Source organism: Anas platyrhynchos, chromosome 13, assembly GCF_047663525.1.
Source record: "Anas platyrhynchos isolate ZD024472 breed Pekin duck chromosome 13, IASCAAS_PekinDuck_T2T, whole genome shotgun sequence".
NCBI lineage: Eukaryota > Metazoa > Chordata > Aves > Anseriformes > Anatidae > Anas > Anas platyrhynchos.
Genome location: NC_092599.1, coordinates 457,833 through 478,866, shown reverse-complemented (window position 1 = coordinate 478,866; position 21,034 = coordinate 457,833). Strand labels below are relative to the sequence as shown.

General features: G+C 42.2%; 1 protein-coding gene across 24 annotated transcripts in view; it reads right to left on the bottom strand.

Moving 5' to 3' along the window:
- The window catches only part of TMCC1 (transmembrane and coiled-coil domain family 1), a 135,627-nt gene that overhangs the window by 32,656 nt on the left and 81,937 nt on the right, over nt 1-21,034 (bottom strand). The window contains exons 1-2 of one of the 24 annotated variants that reach the window (XM_013092562.5): nt 10,494-10,536; nt 10,156-10,190 (exon numbers count right to left, since the gene is read on the bottom strand). The exons of 16 other annotated variants lie outside the window; for them this stretch is intronic. In XM_013092562.5, coding sequence (XP_012948016.3) covers nt 10,156-10,190; nt 10,494-10,527 — 69 coding nt within the window. In that variant the 5' untranslated portion in view covers nt 10,528-10,536. Of the gene's footprint in view, nt 1-3,675; nt 3,820-3,877; nt 3,962-9,342; nt 9,362-9,773; nt 9,801-9,841; nt 10,003-10,155; nt 10,191-10,493; nt 10,537-13,926; nt 13,972-15,877; nt 15,962-21,034 lie in introns of those variants that run through there. 7 more of the 24 variants (XM_013092564.5, XM_027467808.3, XM_013092568.5 and 4 more) reach the window with 7 other exon arrangements.

Sequence of the window (21,034 nt, the reverse complement as noted above, 5' to 3'; positions counted from 1 at the left end):
GCACAAGTGCACAGGAATGAAGGAAGGGGAGTGCGTGCACACAGTGCCTGTATGGGAGGAAGGAAGGGAGGAGAGAAGCAAGGGCACAATTGATTTTTAAAACCTGAAGAAAACAGAAGGACTTGCTCAGCAGCCAACACTTTTTAAGCAAGTATTACTTCCAGCTGTTTGTGCATGGATGCTTATTTATCATTTTCTTAAATCCTGATACTTGCAGGAGCGATAGTTCTTCTTAATTAACTTGATTTCTTCATCATCTCCTTTTTGTGCCTGACTAAATCTGGTGGTTGTACACTGTGCATACTTATTTGTATTCAAGCTAAACATAACATGAGTCGATACCAGAATATGTCTGGACTGTATAGTGCATACATTAGTTTCATCCAGTTGCAATTGAAAAATAGTAAAATGACCACAAACTTTGTTGTGTTTTTCAAATTAATTATCTGTATTATTTAGTGTGGCTTTTCTGTCAGTTCAAGACAAGAGGTATGTGTCCACAACTAACACACAGATTTAGCACACAGACTAAAAACAAAGCTCTTCAAAATTGGCAAACATTGCCAGATTTCAACGGTGCCTGCACACACAACGTAGGGGAATTTATTTTCAGAAAGAACGTTTTCTTTCTGAAGTCCTGAAGAATTCACAATTCTCCTGATCTGCTTGAAAAGTAAGAGGCTTTCTTCTAACTAAACTAGGAAATCCCTTCTACGTAAATCCAAAAATCACTGTACATTTATAAAAGTACAAGACATCTGCTTTACAGTGTATTTAAACATAACTACAGCTCCAAAAGACTGTTTAAATAGACAGCAGACAGGAAGATGTTCCAGCAGTTTAACTCCCTAACCGAAACATGGGCTCCCTAGAAATAGCGATCTGAGGAACTCTCTTTTATCTCTTACTAACATTGCAAACCTTATTCTTGGTGTGGCACTTGAATCCATCATCAAAAATTGTAATCGCTCTCTTTTCATTAGCTCTGTTCCTGAAGAATGGTTCAGTTTGGGGCTTTTTGTAAGTCAGGGATCCTTAGCTTGGCAGGAAGCTACAATAGACACATGGCTCAGCTCTTAAAAATGTTCCAACTTAGTTTATGAAGTGCTGTGTGACACAGTGATGAACAGTGAAGTTTTCCTATCTTACAGCCTCTACAGCGGCTAGGACTGCTGGGGTTGCATCTTTGCTTATTTGCAGGTTCTGGTTTTCTGAGTACAGTTTTCCTTGTACAAAGGGGTAGAGATGCATTGGAGTTACCAGCCGGATAAAACAGGGTAGAGGAAGGAAAAATAGGAAGGAAAGGGACCTAATTTCCCATGCTGAGCCAAACTTTGAACCCACATATAGATATTGTCTCTCAGTAAAGGAAACCTTTCTACCTTATGTTCTACAAAGCTACAATTACTGCTTGCATAAGAACTACAGTGTAGGTATTCCCCTTCTTCAAAACAGTATTTGTTGGAAAAATAAAAGGTATTTTTAGTGTAAAATAACACAACATCATAATACTAGAGTTTGTGGTGCAGGTTTAAAATGGGGCATGTCACCTAACATTTTCCATCGCAGTTACTAAAGCACTGAGCCTTCATGAAAGGTAAAGATTTCAGGAAGCCTATTACTGACTGAAAATATCACCTCACGAGCCACTTCAGTCTAGGTTTTGTGCCCGTTTTGCAGCTGCTGACAAGTTTGTAAGGACTTCAAGCTGAACAATGAGTCTCTCTCTTGATAGGAGGTATTGATGTATTCCACTGTTCAATGCCGGTTAAGAGCTATGAAATCAGACTTTGGCAAGTAGGACTTCAGAAGGAACAAGTGGAGTTTCAAATAATTTTATCTAAATACTTACTCAAATCTTTTTATCCATTTCAGCAAAATGGGTTATTAAATATTTAATAGTCCTCAGATAATTGGATGTTCACTTCTACATTTTGTCCAGATACAGAAATTAGTTATAATTAAGTCAGAATTCATAGTTTCACTAAATTTCTACAGAACTCCTAAACAGGGCAACACAGTAATAATGCTAGCAGAATGTAAGAATATCTACACAGTAAATCAATGTACAGTATTTCACATAAGTAAACAGGTGAAAAAAAAATAATAGCTTGCTACCATAAAGCCTTAGAATGAACATAAATTACTGAAAATTCAATGCCACAAAATTCACCAGTATTAATCAGAGCTTTATATAGCCACTGAAGAGTTAATAGTCAAACCCTACTCCCAGGTCAACAATCTCAGTGATATGAGGAATATTGCGTAAGGTTTTCTGGTTAATTATGAAGTGATTATTAAGTTTCTGCACTGCTGCAAGAAGACCTAATCACAGCTATCTTGGCTTGATCCATAATAACCCCCCAAGAACTGAAAGCTGACAGGCTGTTCCCATGCTTACTACCCAGGCACAAGGGCTAAAGCCATCTTAGCATTCTTGTTGGCATATACAAATTACAAAACCACGTGTGATTATAAAAGCTGCAATAACCTAGTGGTATAAGGTACCATTTGGATCAGAAGCACTCTAAGCTAATCATTATTTAACATTTATCTTCTCATTTAAATTTGTAGGCTTCAAAGTCACTGCACAGAACTGGAGATCGCTTCCGCTGAAAATACCAACTGGGGTAAAGTTAGTATTGAACTTATCTGCCTTTTGTAGATTTCATTATTTCATTCAAACAGTGCTCTACATTGGACTCGCTCACCTTTCTACTGTTTGCAGCTTCTTGCCCCAGTGTTAATCATCATAGGAAGAACAGCCCTTACCTTCCCCACATACCTTTTTCAGAAGGCATTAAAACGTTTCTACTAGTGCTTAATACTAAAAAAATGAAGGCTGGAGAAAGGTAGTCCACAAATATTTAGCACATCCTATAGCACTGATATAAGTGCAACAGCTTTTACTATGTTTTTATAACTAGTTTATCACACAATACCAATACTGAATCTCAAGGAAGAGATCAAAGCAGCCTGTACTGATGCAGCTGAAAACTAAAGTACTGCCAAATGACAATCTACAGTCAGAGCTGTTGTTAGCCAGTAGATGGCTCCATGAACCAGGTTAGAGTTTAAACTTACGTATGAAAAGGCAGATCGTCCTTTAGGAGACTATCAACATTAAGGACATCTTACAAAAAATACTGATTACTGCTGCATCAAATGAACTTTCCAACAGTATTGATAACTGAACTCAAATTGCTGCCTGCCACATTGCTGCTAGACACACACACTTACAGGGCTTCTCAGTATTCACATCCTAGTCTGGAGACTGAAAAAGCTTTTGCTGTTCTTGCTGAGCTTGTCTATTCCAGCTGTTCATGTGATAACCCGAAACCTCACTTTAACCAAACCTGTTAGTACCGATTAAGCTCCACTTTCAAATTTAAAGTGCGACTTCAAAGACTTCAGTCCAAAGGACGTGCATAAATGCACATGCAAAACTGCATTAAATCCCACTAAAGTGAATGCGATCTTGATGCCAAAGAAAATTCTAGCTTGGGGGTGTAAGACTGAGTCAGAATTTTGCTACTCTTGAATGGAAATAACTGACCTGCTTTTTTCTTCCTCATGTGAAACTCATCATCCATCCTTTTTGGTGTATCCACACCGTCAGGGGACCCAGATCCTGTTTAACTGCAGGCTGTCTGCTCCCCTCTTGCCCACACTTACATGCCTGCTGCTGTGCTCCTGAGGTCCCACGTGTAGAAAGCCGAACAGTTCCCTGACAAAAACATCTGGAGTCACACTGACCCCTGGGGGTCTGCTGGACAGCCTTTGCCCAAGGCTCCCCTCTGACATTACTCCAGCAGGTCTCCAGCACACTCAGGAGTCCCTCGTGCCACTTCCCAGAGTACCCAGACCTTTACGCTACTTCTGCTTTCTTCAGAGCTGAGGCGGCGCACACAGCAGGTATGCTCTGGGTGAGCCTGGGGCAGTGCATGGCTGGTGGCTCCCGACCCCTCGCCCCAACTGCCAGAGAAGCTTCTGGAGCCTGGCCTGGGAACCCGGTGGCAAACCTGGCCCAGGGACAGCTCAGGGATGGCCCTGCCTGGCCTGGAGACCCACCGGGGATGGCTGCCAGCGTTCCTGTATGTCCCACCACTGCCAGCGTTCCTGTATGTCCCACCACTGCCAGCGTTCCTGTATGTCCCACCACCGCGCCTGCCCCAGTGCCGACAGCCCACAGAGGGACAGCTGGTGAGGAGGGGACATGCCCCACTAAGCACAGTGCCATCCTGTTTTGCACAGTGAGGGACCCCCTTTCTCACCTTCCAGATCCACCTCCCTGCCTCCAGGCTGTCCTTGCAGGTTGAAACTGCAGATGGAAGAGCACAGAGATCTTTCTGATCTCTACCTGCAATCAATTCCAAACTTTGGGGCACGTTCTGATGATTCTGGTGAATGGAAAGGGAAGTGGGAAGACACACTGAGCTCCTGAAGTCCAGCCTGAGCAGACCCACCATTGCCAACCAACGCTTGAAGCACCCGGCTGCTTACAAAAACCAGCACTTAATTTTGAGGGCACCTTATGCTACTATCCCCTGTCCCACAAAACTACAACAGGCTGCCACTAGAGTCCCATGAGCCACACTAGAGCCACCACTGTATCCAGAACAATTCAGTGCTATCTACTCACAGCTCTGTTTTTCCTCAAATGACACCAAATATAAAATTTGAGCATTAAGAGTCCAATTTCATTTTTTGATATATTTTAGAGCCTACAAATGTAATAAAAACCATGACCCATTTTCAAATTGGGTATAATCTGTTTTAGTCATCGTCTTTTTTTTTTCTCTCTCTTTTTTTTTTTTTAAATAGGCAATTAAATGTTTAACAAGTTAGGAATTTGCATATAAACATATTTTACTTCTTCACAACATGGTAAAATATAAAGACTTTTAGCATACTATGCAACATCACTGTGGTTCAGCAGAAACCATATTCAAGGCAAATTGCCCAGTGTGTATAAAGGATTAAGTTTACCAATAAAGCTGCAATCTAAAAACTGCACAGTGATGAAATGGAAAAATTCCAAGTAGGCTTGGTGTTTCGTTTCTCAATACTGCTGGTGTGTACACCACCACAGCGCCCAGTGTAAGCCTAACTGATACAGAACACACCCACCCCTCAAAACCCATTTCTCAGCTGTGGTTCAAACTGCTTTCACTTCCCTTCAAGCAATTTTTACTTCTCGGATTACCCATATATGTTGGATATCTATGTATCAGAATCATGATTTCCAGTCATCACACTGTGAAAGATATTTGGACATGCAAAGCTCACACTCTCACACCTTCTTATTAAGATCACAGGGAAAAAAAAGCCCACACGAACCAAAACCCACCTTCTCAACTTTGGGTAAGTGTCTTGGTGTTTTAGCTTTTAGCATTCAGAGACCTGATTTCCCTTAAAGTGTCAATAGGGGACTGAGGTGATGCACCAAGCTGCTCTATGTTAGTCACAGTATTTAAAAACATGACTTGCCTAATCCCCTGCAATGGCGAGGCAAAATGCATTTGCCGGAACCGAAAGGCCATAGACCATGATTTAGTATGATACATTTTGTTCCCAACTTGCAATAAACTTCACGTAAAGCACATGACAGAACGGGTTGCTGCACTTCAGCTGACATAGGATAAACTGTTAACTCAATAACAGATCTGAGGGTCTGACATTCATTAAAATGGTTTGCGTACATTTAATTTGATATTTCTCCTCCCAGATCAAAAGCAAAAGAACATCAGAACCCATTTCACAATTTCTCAAGGAGCTTAATGTCCACGGTCATTTGTAGATGTATTTCTTCCTTTGTTGTTGTTAGTGGTGGTTTGTCTCTGAATGCTCTTCTGCCATGCAAGTAGACCAAAGTCAAGGTGTAAGAGAAAATCTGGAACTACTGAGGTATACGGAGCTTGCAATACTTCTACAAAAATCCTCATGGCAGAAAAGCTGATGTAATTCATCGGTATCAGCACGCCCATCTTTCAGGTTTGCATAATATGATTTATGAAGTAAACTCTTGATTAGTTACCTAGTCAGAACTGATGTCACAGCAGATTGGTTGTAAAGAAAGCAGATTCCCTACACGCCACAAATAAGATGTCAATGCATTGTATAGAAGGCTCCTTTATTCCAGAACACAAAACCAAGATGTGAATACAAACTATGAACAGGGCCACTGATTGCACAAACAAATGCAAACAAAAGAAAATATTGTTGCTCTTGTAGGTTTCAGAGCAAGTATTGAATAAAACGTGGACTCCTTTCTATGTATGCTCTGGGTTCGTAATGTGCAAGAGGCTGCTAAAGTCAGTGACCAGCACACAAGAATCCCTATTTTATCCCTCTTTTTAAGAAACAGAATAATAATTTGAACAACAACATTGATTGATCCAACCGTCATGAGCGTGATAAACTTTGCTCATGGTAATCCTATCAAAAGCTTTATGAAACTACATCTCACTGGACCTCATTATGTGGGCAGAGAGCCATCTAATGATCAAATGTTCTCAAGATGTGTTCTAGCTTAATTCACTGACAGAAGGTAGGAAATTTTATCCCTTCCCACAGACTACAAAGGCAATTTGCTATCACAGAAACTAGCGTTTGTGTTTGATTATTTCCAAGTTATTTTTGTCTTCTCCATCAGTCTTCCCCAAATTAGCATCCCCTTACTTTCCAAATAAACACTGGTCTGTAGCTTATACCGTACATGACCTTAAATCCAAAGCGATACATTATTGATGGAGAAGAAATTGCCAAATTGATGGTATCTCTGGAATTGAGTTCTTGATAAAGCAGGAAGCATTAGCTTTTGCAGTTCTCTTTAATATATTTGATTAAAAATCTTTTAATACTGTGGACTGCTCAGCAAGATACCGCTGTATTTAACCTTTTTTCATTGCTTTGAGAGCCACGTTACTCCTATTGGTAGCAATGACTTTCAGTGTTGCTTAATGCATTTAGACACCCTAAGAACGTATTATTTCTAGATCTGTCCTTTTACAAAACACTCTTCCTCCAGAAGCTCTCTTATCTAGTGTTAGCCTTGGAGCACCCCTTCCTTTCCCCTTCACACCCCTACCTGACAGTCAAAAATCATGGGAACGTCCCTTGAACATCCTAGACTGCCTCCTCACTGAGAGGCTTTACCTTCAGCTCCATTTTGCTCATGAGGAAAGCTTGACCTGTGCTCTGCTTCCCCCACAAACCTCTGCACTTCTGCCTGTTTGCTAAATCCCAGCTCAGAGCATGAGTGAGCACCCTCAGTGCGATGACCCTCCGGGAAGCAGAGCAGACAGGAGCTCAGCAGGCAGCCCTGAGCCCCATCCCCACGGCCCCGGCCCTTCTCCAGCACGCATCCTGTTCTGCCTCCTGACAGAGCCCTGGGCTCCAGGCGCTCCGCTCTGGATTCATTTCCATTCTCTGCTCTCACACATCAGCCTCCCATTGCGGAGGTGTGCTTACCAAATCAAGGCTTTTCTGTTGCTCTGAAACTTCCCTTTCCCCAGCTGCCCTCTCATTGTTTGATTGTTAGTTTGTGTGTGGCCTTTTTTTTTTTGTTGTTTAAGATTTAATTTTCATTTGGGTTACGGTCTTAAGCTTGTTTCACAGGAAGGCAAACCTGACTGGCAATTGCACTGTCCAGATACGACCCTAGTTCTGTAGAAAATGAACTGCTATTTGCCCTGTTTTAACAGCTATCCTCTCTGGATAACGCTGAAGCTTCCCAGTGATAATACCCAGCTAATTTAATAGCTTGGATAATGTGAGGAAGCTGCAGCACTGTGAATAGCAATGACAGATCATACTGAACAATAAGTCGCTGTTCTGGGCTGACTATTCTTGGTGGCCATGGTGAAAGTGGAATGTCAAAGCACTATTAAAAATAAAAACAGATCCCACTATTCTGTTTTACCAAAAAAGAAAGCCCCACAACTCAGAATTGTTTTTGACAACTAACATGCAATTCTTTTTTGCAGATGACCTACGAGAAGTTTTTTTTAAAAAAAAAATAAAAAAAAATGCAGCCTTGTGCTATTTTTTCCATTGACAGTGTATAAAAGAACACACAGAACATGTCCTTTCCGCTACATAAACTCTTCCCTTTAACCCACGTCCCCTTATACTGTAGCAATATGAAGAGCAGAAATTCTGATCTCCCAGTTTTGTTGGAGAGGTATTGAAGACCTAGATACTTGAAGCTAAACTGACGACACAAGAAAGCTGAATTTTTAAAACCACAAAGATTAGTCATCAAAATTGAGTATGTGCTACAAAAATAGGGCTGAAAACAGACTGACTAAAAATAATTTCTCCTTTTAAATAGCTCAGTTGTCACTTTTGTGCTAGTTCTCTGGGCATCTTAGCCTGGCTTTGATAATGCCTCATATAAAAATATAAAAAACCCTTCCTTGTAACTTGCAAAAAAAGCAAAAATTGTACGAACCAAGACTTTCTTCCTACTTTCAGCTCACCTTTAACTTTCGGAATTGGCTCTACATTCTGGGTGAGCAACTCAGCACAACAGAAAAAAAAAAAAGCTCTCCAGTAAAAAGAAAATAGTTGAAATGCTTTTAGTATTTTCACTTTTCTTTGTCCTAACAATGCAGCTCTGTCCTCTGGAACAAGAGGACACAGGCCAAACACAGTGTGTCATTCTCCCACTTCCACTCCTATGGAGCGCTGCTGATGCGCTCCCCCCACCTCTCGGCCCCAGGACCTGCAGTACCCTCGGCCCCAGCCCCAGCCCCAGCCGCCTGCCGGTTGCAAAGCAAAGCGGAACAGAACTGGTTTCAAACAAAGCCCCCATTCAGAAGATCAAACAAAAACCAGAAAATTAGCTAGACACAGCACCACAGCGTGGATGGGGAGATAGAAATCAGTGCTAACGCTAGCTGTGACCTAAAGATTTAGGAAGTTTCTTCTGCTGTGAGGCAAAGGAATTATTGTGGCATTAGCTATTATCGTTTAAATGAAGCAGATGATTTGAAGCACACGATTTACACGATCAACCAAAACCTTGTGTGAAACTAGGATACTCAGGCAGACATTCAAAAGAGTGCGTCTTGAAGAACAGAGTTTCATAGAACTGCTTTAATATTACAATAAAACACAATCATTTAACGCTAATAAGATTTTAAACAATATTAAAAATTGATTTTAGCCGTGCACTTCCTCTGCTGTTCACTTTCCTTACTGGTCACTAAATCCGTACACTGCACCCTCTGACAAATTCTCGGCATGCTGTGCTGTTTGTGACAAATTCAAGAATGCTTTGCGGAGGACTACCACGAGGAAGCCGGACCTCAAAGCTCCCTGGAAGAAATCACTTACCATAACTGGAAAAGCTCTAACCACAGGCTCAAATGACACGGACTTCTTGTCTTAATAATCTCTTCTAATCATGAAACCATTCAAACTGCAGCTTCTTTGCGTTCATGGGGAATCTGCCACCATGAAATCTTCACCCACCCGGTAAGAACAGAACAAATATTTAAACAGCACATCAGCAGTGCAAACGGTTTTCCTTGTTTTAATACCGAGCCTAAGCTGGGAAGCAAACATTGTTTACTACAGCGCAACAGCAGAGAAAAAAAATGAATACAGTATCACAAGAGAACAGACAGAAGACACTTGATTTCATTCCTCCAGTGTTGCAACAGTCAGCAGCTAGTGAACTGAATTTTAAAAAGCAAACTCCAGCAGCAGCAACTAACAAAAACGCTGAACGTAGGCACTCACTGATGACCCAGGGCTCTACCTACCAAACTAGCCATATTCACAGCTCTAATACCACCAACACCCCAGAAAGGAGGAAAGCCCCAAGACGTACTCTTTCTGAGGCAGGCAGCGAGCCCTCCATGCTGGGTGCGAAGCGAAGGAAGCATGCAGTCTAACCCCAGCACTGCTCCGCCGGCCGAACATGCTGTACCGCAGAGTTACGTTAGCAGAGACTGGCTCCAGCCCTGCTAGGCTGAATTCTGCCCTGACAAAGCAGGATCTTGTAATATGAAGCAGCAGTACCCTGGGTGTGTTGGCAGAAGCCCTGAATGCATGTTTGAGAAAGCAACAGCAACTCCAAGCAAGTGAGGCATGAATGCACTGCAGAAGAGTTACTGAGCCTGCTAAAAATACTTCACCACTGACCCCGTCAGGAACACATCTGAAGTGAGTCTTGCTCTCTGAAAAACAGCAAAACCAAAAAGGAAAATACATGTAGCTGACAATGGTCTTAAAAGTTTAATTTAAAAAACAACAAAAAAAGTAGTCTTGAGCAGAAAAACACCTTATACTTCCTTCAAACAGGAATGCTGCTCGGTTTAATAACATTTTAAAGTTTTCCTAGAATTCTGGGTAAGTTGTAATCTCAAAATCTGAAACCTGCAACACAAGGTTGCTCAGGCTCCTTTTGCAATTTAAAGAGCTAATTGATAACAAATTCGAACCTGCATGCTTGAAGACAGTGTGGAAGCCTTGAGACTTACCTGGCCCCAGGAGAGGCAAACGAAACATTATCATCCTGCTGCTGCAATCCACACAGTTCCCATTAGTTAGGGATGGTCAGAAAAAAAGTAGAAGGAACCGAGCAACTGGAAACATGGCTGAAATACACACACATCTGCTCTCCGTCCTTGCCTGGTGGGACGGGCAGTGAAGCACTTCTGAGACACGTGTGGGGAGCCTTCCTCCTGCCTTGGGAAGGAAAGATCCCAAGCAGTTCTGACAGTGTGAATGAGCCCTTTGAGGAAAACATAACAAGATGAGGCTTTTATTTTGTTTTGAGTAAGCACAGCAAGCTTACCCTGTATGTTTTGGGAGACAGTTAGGTAGCAAGACAAGTAATCCTTCTGGGGAAGGAGAACTGAGCAAAGTTCCTCCATAGATTACTGCTCTGCAGTAAGACTGCAACATTTACCATCACCTTAAAAAGACAGCTACTTTTAAGAAATGTTAATTTATTCACCAGGCGTGTTTTCACATGGGTTATGTTGGCTGCACCTTATTCATTCAAAGAAAGCAAAGGTGGATATTACATTTAAGAGAGACACTGTATACTTCCCTTGTCATTTTTTTGGATGACAAACATGGATAATCTACATTAGGATATTCTCAGGACTTGTAGTAACTATTTATTAGTAGTAGTTTATGATGCTCCTATTTTAGAGGAGAATCTGCTCTATTACAGACTGTTCCAAGAGTGGCCTATGAGGACTCAGACACAGACATCAATCCACCAGTTATTCCCACCAACCCAATTTCTGCTTTCGTTGAACAGCCCTGCAAAAAGTAGCATGAGAAAAGGCCCTTGTTTAAGGAGAGGAAAATGACACAGGTGCAAGAAAAAAAGAAAGAGATGCAAGAACTGCAGAAGTATTTTTAAAAATTGATAGCAACAAAAAATGGTCTTAAAAATGATTGTAGTGTTCCTCCTTCCACCCCGCCCTCAATGTCAGAAAAGAAGCTTGCCTTTTTTTTGACTTAAGGGTTACATCACTTGGGTTTACAATTTTGGGAGATAAACACATTTCAAGCTTAGCCAGTGAGCACACCTTTTTTCTTATAGCATTTCCTGCCAACAGATCAGTAACTGCAGTCATTTTAACAGGGAATCTCATCCCATCTTCTCGCTCAGCGAGCGCATAGTTTTAGAACTGGCATGCTCTAAATTCAGGCCAAGAGTGTGAACCTTTGCAGCAGCCACTGCAGTGGGATTGATGATGATAATTCTATAATACTCCAGAATTATCACATTATTCCTTTCCCTCAATGTGCTTTAAGAAGAGTCCTTTCCTGTGCTTCATTAAAAAAAAAAATAGATCAAAGTTCCAGTAAAATCCAGTTCTGGGTAAATTTAAAGCATGTTCTGATAATCTGTAACAATGAATTATGGAAGCTTTGGTATACCTCAAATTGGTACATTTCTAAGGTTTACTGTATTAGTGCACTGATCCCAACACACATTAGTTCATTGTTACTCTCATTTTACAGTAGAGGCTCTACCTGGCATTTGGCATTGATGACTGCCCAGACAGATGAGGTAACATCCCACCTGGGCCATAACAACCTCCACAGGTAAGGCTACTGCTCCAGACAGTTGGCTGAGCAGCACTAGCAGCTGCACGGAGTTGCACCAGAGCACCGCAAGGCCAGCCAGACGGCTGCAAGCACTGCCTGCTGGCACTCACGCCCTGCTCGGCCCGCCCTGGCTGCTGCATACGTGCACGAATGCCCTCAACACATGCTTTGGGAGTCAAAGGTTTTGTGGCTGCACAGCAGTGCTATGAAAAAAGAAAAGGAAAAAGAAAACAAAATGACAACAGTGAACCAAACAAAAACAAAACAAACAAAAAAACTCAACACCAAAAATGCCCAAATCAACCAAAGCTAACCAAAGCAAAATTTGCTAATATGGGAATTAATTTATTTTGCTCACAGCCACTTCCAGAGTCACTCACTGATTTTTCAGTAAAATTACCTTGGTTAACTAAACAGTGAAAGGAGAGCATTTTTCATTAACCCAGCTTATTTTGACTAATGCTTGGGAGTTAAAAGAGGAGTCAAAGTTGCACAGCAAATTCCAGCAAAAGCACTAAATCCACTTTCCAGCTGTATAAACTGAGGCATCCATCTATGAAAAGGAGCCTCAGACAAACAGAACAGCAGTGTACAACAAAGCAGCAATGTACCAAAGAGCAGGACTCTGAGTCCAGCCTACTAATTGTACCAACTCTAACTGCTTAACAACTCGACTTACTTAAAAACCTTGCCTCAAAGTAGACAATAAAAGTTTTCTGAAAGCACCTAGATGTTTTCTGCTTCCCAAGTGGAGTTTTTTCCACACATTTTTAATGGAAACTGTCACTGATTAACTGAAGGCAGCTCAGCTTTGTTGTAAGACAACAAACAGTATACACAGAAGATCACACAAACCTCACCCAGAAGACAGTCAGAAGTAGTGCATGAAAATACCATCTCAGAAGCAACTCTGCAGAATAATTGCAGAAGAGTGCCTTGTTGTTAAAAATACAAGTAATTTCTTCTACATTGACAGATGGAGTTTCAGTCAAAATATCTACTCAGCTACTTCAATAATTAAGAGTTGCTTCTCCATGGCATAACAAAATACCTAATGTAATTTAACATCCTTTCTATATGATGTGATATAAACACTGTTTGTTAATCTTCAGCAATTAAATAGAAAAAAAAGTTTATAGTACTGTGCAGCAAGCCTCTAGCTGAAACACTACCAAGGCTGCCAAGGTATCAATACCATTCACTACACACAAGCTATTTAATCTTTCAGGTAATTACCTCCTGGAACAGACCAGTGGTTTGATCTAGAAATCAGGTTTACCCAGAAGGAAGCAGAAGAAATTCTAGACTGGTAATCCTCGTTAACCTGAAAAATGTGGCTAGACAGAGTGACAACTAGTAGCTGATGTACAATGACATTAAAATATATCTATATATATTAAAAATACATATTTTTATATAAAATATATATATTTTATATAAAATATATATCATATTTTATATAAAAATACAGTTTTAAGAGCATTTTTATATGCTTTAAGAGCAACATGTAAAATGCAATGTTTTCAGAGTCACATAGACCCTGCATTTCATGCACACTGCTTGTATTTTACAGTCAACACCCAGCTGGATGCTGTTGTGGACAACCTGCTTCAGCTGCTCTGGCTTTGGGACTAAACAGCATCCAGAGGTCCCTTCCAACTTCAATGATTCTGCAATTCTGTAACTTTTGGAATGCTTTTAAAAATCTTTAGCATACATAGTTTTGGATCTACTGCCAAATGAATCAGGCCACCAGATCATCATTTGCCAACAAGAAATTATTCTGACCTTGCACAAATAATGTCTACACAGCATAATTTACTGTGAAGGAAACAATCTTACCGAACTGAGGAATCTGTTGTAAAGTGACATCAGATGGGAGGCAGTGCGAACCAGCTCCTTGTGGAGCTGCTTGTGACATTCAATTGTATGGCAGCATTTCAGTGGTACGGAATAGCTACCATCTCACCTGTGATCCCACCTTGTCTCTGGAGGAGATATTAAATGACTGCTCAGGTGGCAAATCACCAAGTCCCAGACAGGCGGAGGTGGGCACGGACCTCTGGGTCCCTCTGGTCTCCCCCTGCCCCACCATGGCCACCCCAAGCAGGGTGCCCAGGCCCACGCCACGTGGCTACTTCAGACTCCCAAGGAGGAGACCCCGCAGCCTCTGGGCAGCCCGTGCCAGGGCTCCGGCTCCCAACCAGCCCAGCGGTGCCTCCTGGTGCTCAGGTGGAGCCTCTGGTGCTCCAGGCTGTGCCCGCTGCCCCTTGTCTGGTGCAGCCAGGCTCCCTCCTCTCCGCAGCTCCCTTCAGGCATTCACAGACACGGGGGAGCCTTCCCTGAGCCTCCTCTTCTGCAGGCCGGGCAGTCCCAAACGGCAGCGTTACAGCTAAATGCTGCCTTCACGTCACTCCGGTGCAGAGAACCTGCTGCTCTGTCCTCACACTGGGAATCGTCCTCCCCTTCCACACACAGCACAGGGCAGCACAGGGCGTTGATCCGGGAGATGTCCTCACAGGAGAGGCCCTGAGAAGGTCACAGACCTCGGATCAGGTTCTTGCACTGACTGGCAGAACTGAACTGCCTGAACTGACGTCTTCAGGATACAGAGTATGCATATACAACCCGAAACAAATCTTATCATTTTAAACACTTTCTCGCTCCAAATGTTGAAGTTAAATGATGTGTAAAATTTCCCCTTACCTTGCCTAAATGGTTAATTATAGAGCATTAATAAATAATTTAAAAAAGGACAAAGGTCACATTTTAGAAGGTCAGATCAACAAGACATCTTGAAACAAATACTATCAATAAAACTTGATAATGAAGGGCCAGGCAACAAGCAGGTAACAGCAGAATGACTCTTGAGAAACATTCAAGAGTAATAGAAATTGTACATGAGATAAAATATGACAAGAATTCATGAAGATGTTATCTAGAAACTACGTAAGAGCCTGAACAATCCGGTTTAATGCACCTGAGTCAGCAAAATAAAAGCGTGCCAAATAAAGCACTGGTCATGTAAAGCTACACGATTCCACTAATTGTCCATCATATGCCAGGCTGGTCAGAGCGTCTTGATTTCTACACCTAGACTGCATGTGTGTGGATGGGCTGGCACCTTGGTCTGTCTCTTCTCCCCAGTTTTCCCCCAGCCTTACATTTTCTGTCCTTTACCAGCAGGAGAGCCATTTTCCTTCCAAAACCAAATAGCCAGGTCCTGTGAGAACCAGCACCAGCTGCGAGGCTGCCCCTACATGAGCACAGAGAGCCAAGCTCCCCTATCCCCACCAGGGCACCCGATCTCCTTGGTAATCCAATCCTGAACAGCTGTCAGCAAGAACCTGATCCCAGCTCCGCGAGCTTCCAGACAGCAGGGTGGATTACACAAGTAACTCAGCGAGCAACAGGGATGCAGATGATCAATGTCAGCAAAAAAACAGCTTACAAATTGTCCACAGTAACTGAATGCAAAGGATTTTTAGTTAAAAACAGAGCAGCATTAAAACACATCCCACTACCATATTTTCACCAATACATATACACATTTTAACCTAGCTAACACAGAAGGTTTAAAAACAAAACAAACAAACCAACCCAACAAAAAATAAGCTCACGCCATCCAGCAACTCAACCATCAGCCTGAGTACCAGCAACACTCAGAGTACGACAGTGCATCTACTCCTAAAGAGCTACTAGGGAACACAGCAGAACAAAAACTACTTTACTTTAAAGTCAGGTTTTCACATCAAGCTTTGCACTTCAAAATGGATATAATCATTTCACTCACTCGCGTGAAGCTGTCCAACCAAGGCAAGTTTGCGTGGGCTTCTACTTCCCCTACACACAAGTGTGGCATGCAGCACAGGCATAGACTGAACTAGACATTGGCAGGAGACAGTGCACAACACCATGCGCTGGAGCATCCAAAAATGTGTTTGTCTTTTTAAATTAAATGCCAGATCAGTGAATCATCCCAAGCTAGCACAGGAGTTATAACCCTTTCCCTAAATAGATTATACTAATGACTGAAGACAAACATAACAAGATACAAGCCTGCTCTATTTGTACCAGAACAGCAGAAGAGACTAATGTTCTTCTCACTCAGTTTGTTAACAATTCTAATTTTGAACTTTCTAATTTTTCAAATCTCTCTCTCTTTAAACATTTCAGATAAGCTTTATTACTGCAAAATACAAAAGCAATAGAACTGGAAGATGAAATACCAGTCTAAATGGCACAAGGCTCTGTTAAATACTATCTGGAATATGTAATCAAATAGTACCAGAAAAGGAACAATACCTCCTCAAAGTATTGCTATGGGAGAGAGAAGGCAGAAAGAACGTTTGGGCTGGAGGTGATGAAGAAAAATAAGGAAACAACTACACCTCTCCAAAATACATTAGGATGATAATCTGTCTCATTAACTACCCTCTAGAAGGCAGCTGAGTCCAACAGCCACAGAGAAAAACACCGAAACAGCGAGAGAAGGGAAGCAGACTGCTACAGTTATGAAAGCATGCTATGGTGGTGGACAATTGAGAATTCTTATTCAGTCTCTCTTGCCTGACACATCCAGTGTTTTCTGAGGCATGAGGGAGGGAAGATTTCCAGCTCAGACGATGAGGACATTGCGTTACAATAGCTCTCTCTGCAGTCAGTAGAGGACTTGAAGTGCAAAGGACTGTAGCAACAGGAACAGGAGCTGATCCATTCCAAGGAACTGCCACAGACAGCTACTTCATGACATTTAAAGTGTATTCTTCAGGTGCAAATTCATGCTAACTGAGGTCGTGTCTTTAGATAGCAAGGAAACAAACACTGCAGAGAATTATTTGTAGCATGAACCTACCACAGCGTGGTTATCGGAGAAAGGCAAGGTGGGTGTGCCTGCAGATGGCTGCCCATTGGTTTTTACACTCATACCATGTATGAATCCACAATAATTTCACCCTTTGAACTGTAATTTTTCTTACACAAAGTATAATTATTTTGCCAGACAAAAGGATTCTGAAAGAATAAATTTCAAAGTTTTACTAAAGACTCTCCAGTGCCACCTGGAGTAAGGTCCCTTTTCTACACTTTGAAGCAGCAGTACCAAGTTCCACGCTCAGTGAGGAAATGAGATGATCTGTATGTCTATTAAATTAGGTTCAATGTTTGGGATACCCAAAAAACTTTTGTTAAAAATTTTTGGGGAGCCACTGTTTGTGCTCTTGGTTTGGCTACTCTAATACTGCAGAATTTCAAAGAGGAGATTTTTTTTTTTTTTTTTGGCGTGTGTTGTTGAGGGATTTCTTGAAACAGCAAAAATCCCATGGCTTGCTGTAGCTGAGCAAACCAAGCTACCAGGGCAACTATGAGAAGTTCCCATGACAGTGTTCCCACATCTCCCGATTGAGGAATTCAGAAAAATATTGTTACCAGTAGCTGGCTTCAAGGACAAGGTCTATGTGACTGCTAATCACAAGGGGGTTGTTTTCTTGCAGGTGGGGTTGTTTTCTTGTAGTTGTTTGTCTGAGTGCTTTTGACCAATAACCTTGTGTGAAACACTGTCCGCCCCTGTTAAGTTCACTATAAAAGTTAGGCTATCCGGACAATAAAGTTGAACTATGCTTTATCACTCATATTGAGTTGGCTGCATTGTTCCTTCAGCCGCAAACCGACAAGTGGCGCCTGAACAGGGACCTGTCAAAGGGTGGCTGAAGCAGAGGGGCACCGGAACGCAGCGACCGGGGGGTCAAGAGCGACCGAACACTACTACAACGGTTGGTGTGTCGTCTCCGAAGACCTGAACTAAACAGTTCGCCATCTGCATGGGCTACAGGGCAAAGGCTGCAGGCTGATTACAGGGTGAGGATATTGCCGTAGTGCAGGAATAACAGGAAAATGGAGGACGACGTAGCCCTAGATTTATTACAGCGCTTTTTGGAAAAGCGGGAAGTAATCGCAATGTGATGCAAAATTTGGACAATAAAATGGAGCATGATCTGACTCTACTGGTGTCTGTCGTGCTTTCAGCCGTGCTTCCTGCAACAGTGTGTAAACATCACTGAAGTATATATTGAATTTTATGAATATTAAGCACAGTAATACAGTCCTGAATTACCTATCTTTAGTCTAAATTGCCCAGATACTACCACATCATGACTTTCCTTGGTATGGACCAAAGGGCTAGACAAAGCATGCATTTGGAAGTCCATTTATCAACTCTTTTTCCTTGTTACAGGCTAGAGTACTTAATATCCTACTTTCTCTTTGGTGGGAAGAAGAGCTCAGAGAATTTCAATACGAGTGCTAAATAAGCATACTCAAGCATAAATAAACAATTAATTACTTTCAAATTACAGTAGATTAGCTCAGATCTCCATGGTTCCACATTGCTTCCAACAATCCAAGAGTTAGGATAACAACATACAGAGGGGGTGCATCCTGAAGTTTATGTTTTGCTATTCTCAGTGTCAAGATACATTAAAAGAATGGCCTTAAGCACGCATTTGGTTATGTTAAAAATCAGCATGATTTAAACCCATAAACCCATTATTATTCCTCCTGTTCCAACTACGTTTCTTGTTTTCTTTGTAAACAGGATGTGTCCACCTACAATTAACTTTCAGCAGAGAGGGACAGGGAAAGAGAAACAGAAGGTGAGACATAACACAGGGCAGGAAGAAAACCACCAACCTTACCTAGCAGTAAGACACATTAATGCTACAAGGAATTTTCTGGAAACTGTAATAGCAAGCGTAGCTATCAGTGTATAGGTGGGTGCCCTGGTCTCATTTTCCCCTGCTAAAAAAAAAATTCCTCTATTTATAGGCTAAAAGGAAGAAAAGAAAAAGTCCTGTATCTGAATGTCACTGTACTCCACGCTGCAGATAGGGATCACATGTGACCCATGCAAGACCTTTTCTCTTTCAAAGCTCTGGGCTGTTTCAATCGACTGCATTACCGCTAACAGCAATGCTGAAGTGGATTTGCCTGTTAGCCATTCAAAAGTCACTTAGCATACACGTTCTCTTCAAAGAAGACTGCTTCAGAAGTTACATGGCAAAAGCGGCATGAAGACCACCAGAGAACGCGTGTTTAACAGTCAAGGTACCACTGTGAAAAAGCAGTCCAACACGTAACGTCAAGAGTGACATTTTTTTTTTGCTCTTGGAAATGGAAGAGGCAGCAGTGTATTCAAAACATTTAGATGAATACCAAGTCTTGCTCAGATTGTGTCTGAGCCATACTCATGTTAGCTTGCAGTTCCACGAGTGTACAAAAAGAAGCTGCAGCCCACATGGAGCTTCTTAGCTGGGTACTGTTCAGAAGAAGCAGTGGTAGGGGAATCTGCATGTGGGTTTGGTTGGTCTTCCAGATAACAGAACCAAGGAACAGCAAATTAAAGCCATTTGCTCAAGACCATAGAGGCACAGAACCCATGAGCTGCAGTTTCACAGTTTGTAGCTTCAACCACATCTGATTTCCAGAAGATGGGAAATGCGCGTCCACTGACCTACTCCAACATCCCTATGGCAGTTCCAGTCTGCTCTGGAGATTTTAACAGCTTAATTTCTGCTGGCAGATACCTCATGTGACTACATAATATCTACCCACATTGTATTTCTGCCAGGCCTCTTCTGGCTTCTTTACCCTCCCTCCTCCAGTTCCCCTCCTGCACAGGACAGCAAGCACGGCGCTCCTACTTTTTCTCTGCACGCTTGGCACAGGGGCAAGACCACACTCATTTGCAGCCGCACACCTGCAAGGCAGCTAGAGCAAGGTCTGGCTACAGCTGCCAGCGCTGCAGCAAAAGCAGGAGGCCCTTCCCCCCCCAGCGCAGGCCATGGCCTCACGCTGAGCCCACGCAGCGTCTGCGGCAGGGGCTGAGCCCGGAGAAGGCAGTGCTCGTGCCAGCAGCACCTCTGGGAGCAAGGTGTCTTCAGTACTAGCCAGGAGCTCCTTGGTTCCCTGGGAAAGAAATCCAGGGACAAAGCAAACTGGGACGAGGAGAAGTGGGCTGGGGTAAGGTAGATGCCCACCAGCACACGCTGTATTTTTTCTCCACCTTGCTTGAGGGACTGTAGTATTTTTCATAAGTCGCGACTTGTAACAGAGGCGTGTCGGTGCCCTGGACACCAACTCAATTCCAGCCCTCCCTCAGGAGCGGGCTGGCAGCTCAGCGGCTCAGCCTGCTGCTGGCGTGCACCCGTGGGCGACCGAGGCCCCGCAGGTGGTGCCGCGGCCTGCAGCACGACTGTCACACCAGCATAGATGGAGAAATGGAGAAAATGAAGTTAATATGCTGTGGGAATTAATTATTAATGTGCAGATGGGATTTTTTTCTAAGCCAAATTCCTCATTCAAATAACAGTTGATCTCAGTGGCATCCAAATTGCGTCTTAAGCTAAAACAAAACAAAACAAAAAAACGCTTGCTTCTCTAGTTTTTTTTTTCATGTCAATGTTGTTCAAAGTGTCCTGGAACTTAGACTACATTTTCAAACTAATTAATTTCTGTGTTCAAAAGACAAGATATCTCACCACATTTGAAGAAAGCGTACTAAATTGCATACACAACCTTATTTATTGCATACCAACAAAAACTTCCATTGATTTAAAAATTACTTTACATCAATACGAACCAAGTTATTTAGTAGGAGTCACCCCAATTTTCTCATCATGAATTTTGCAGGGAGACTGGTTTTAGAGCCTGGAAGACTTGTTTAAAAATGCAGGGAAAGAATCAATCCAAGAACAAAAGTAAAGTTGCAAGAACATGGTACTGGGATTAACGTTTTACTTACTGAAACATCTAAATCAAGTATTGAAATACGAAGTATTTTCTAAGACACAAACGATATGAAACCACATTTAAAAAATAATACACAAAAGCAATCAAGAAACTTCAATTGCAAGGTTCTGCTAATGCACGATTTTCATGGAACTAGCTTGTCTTC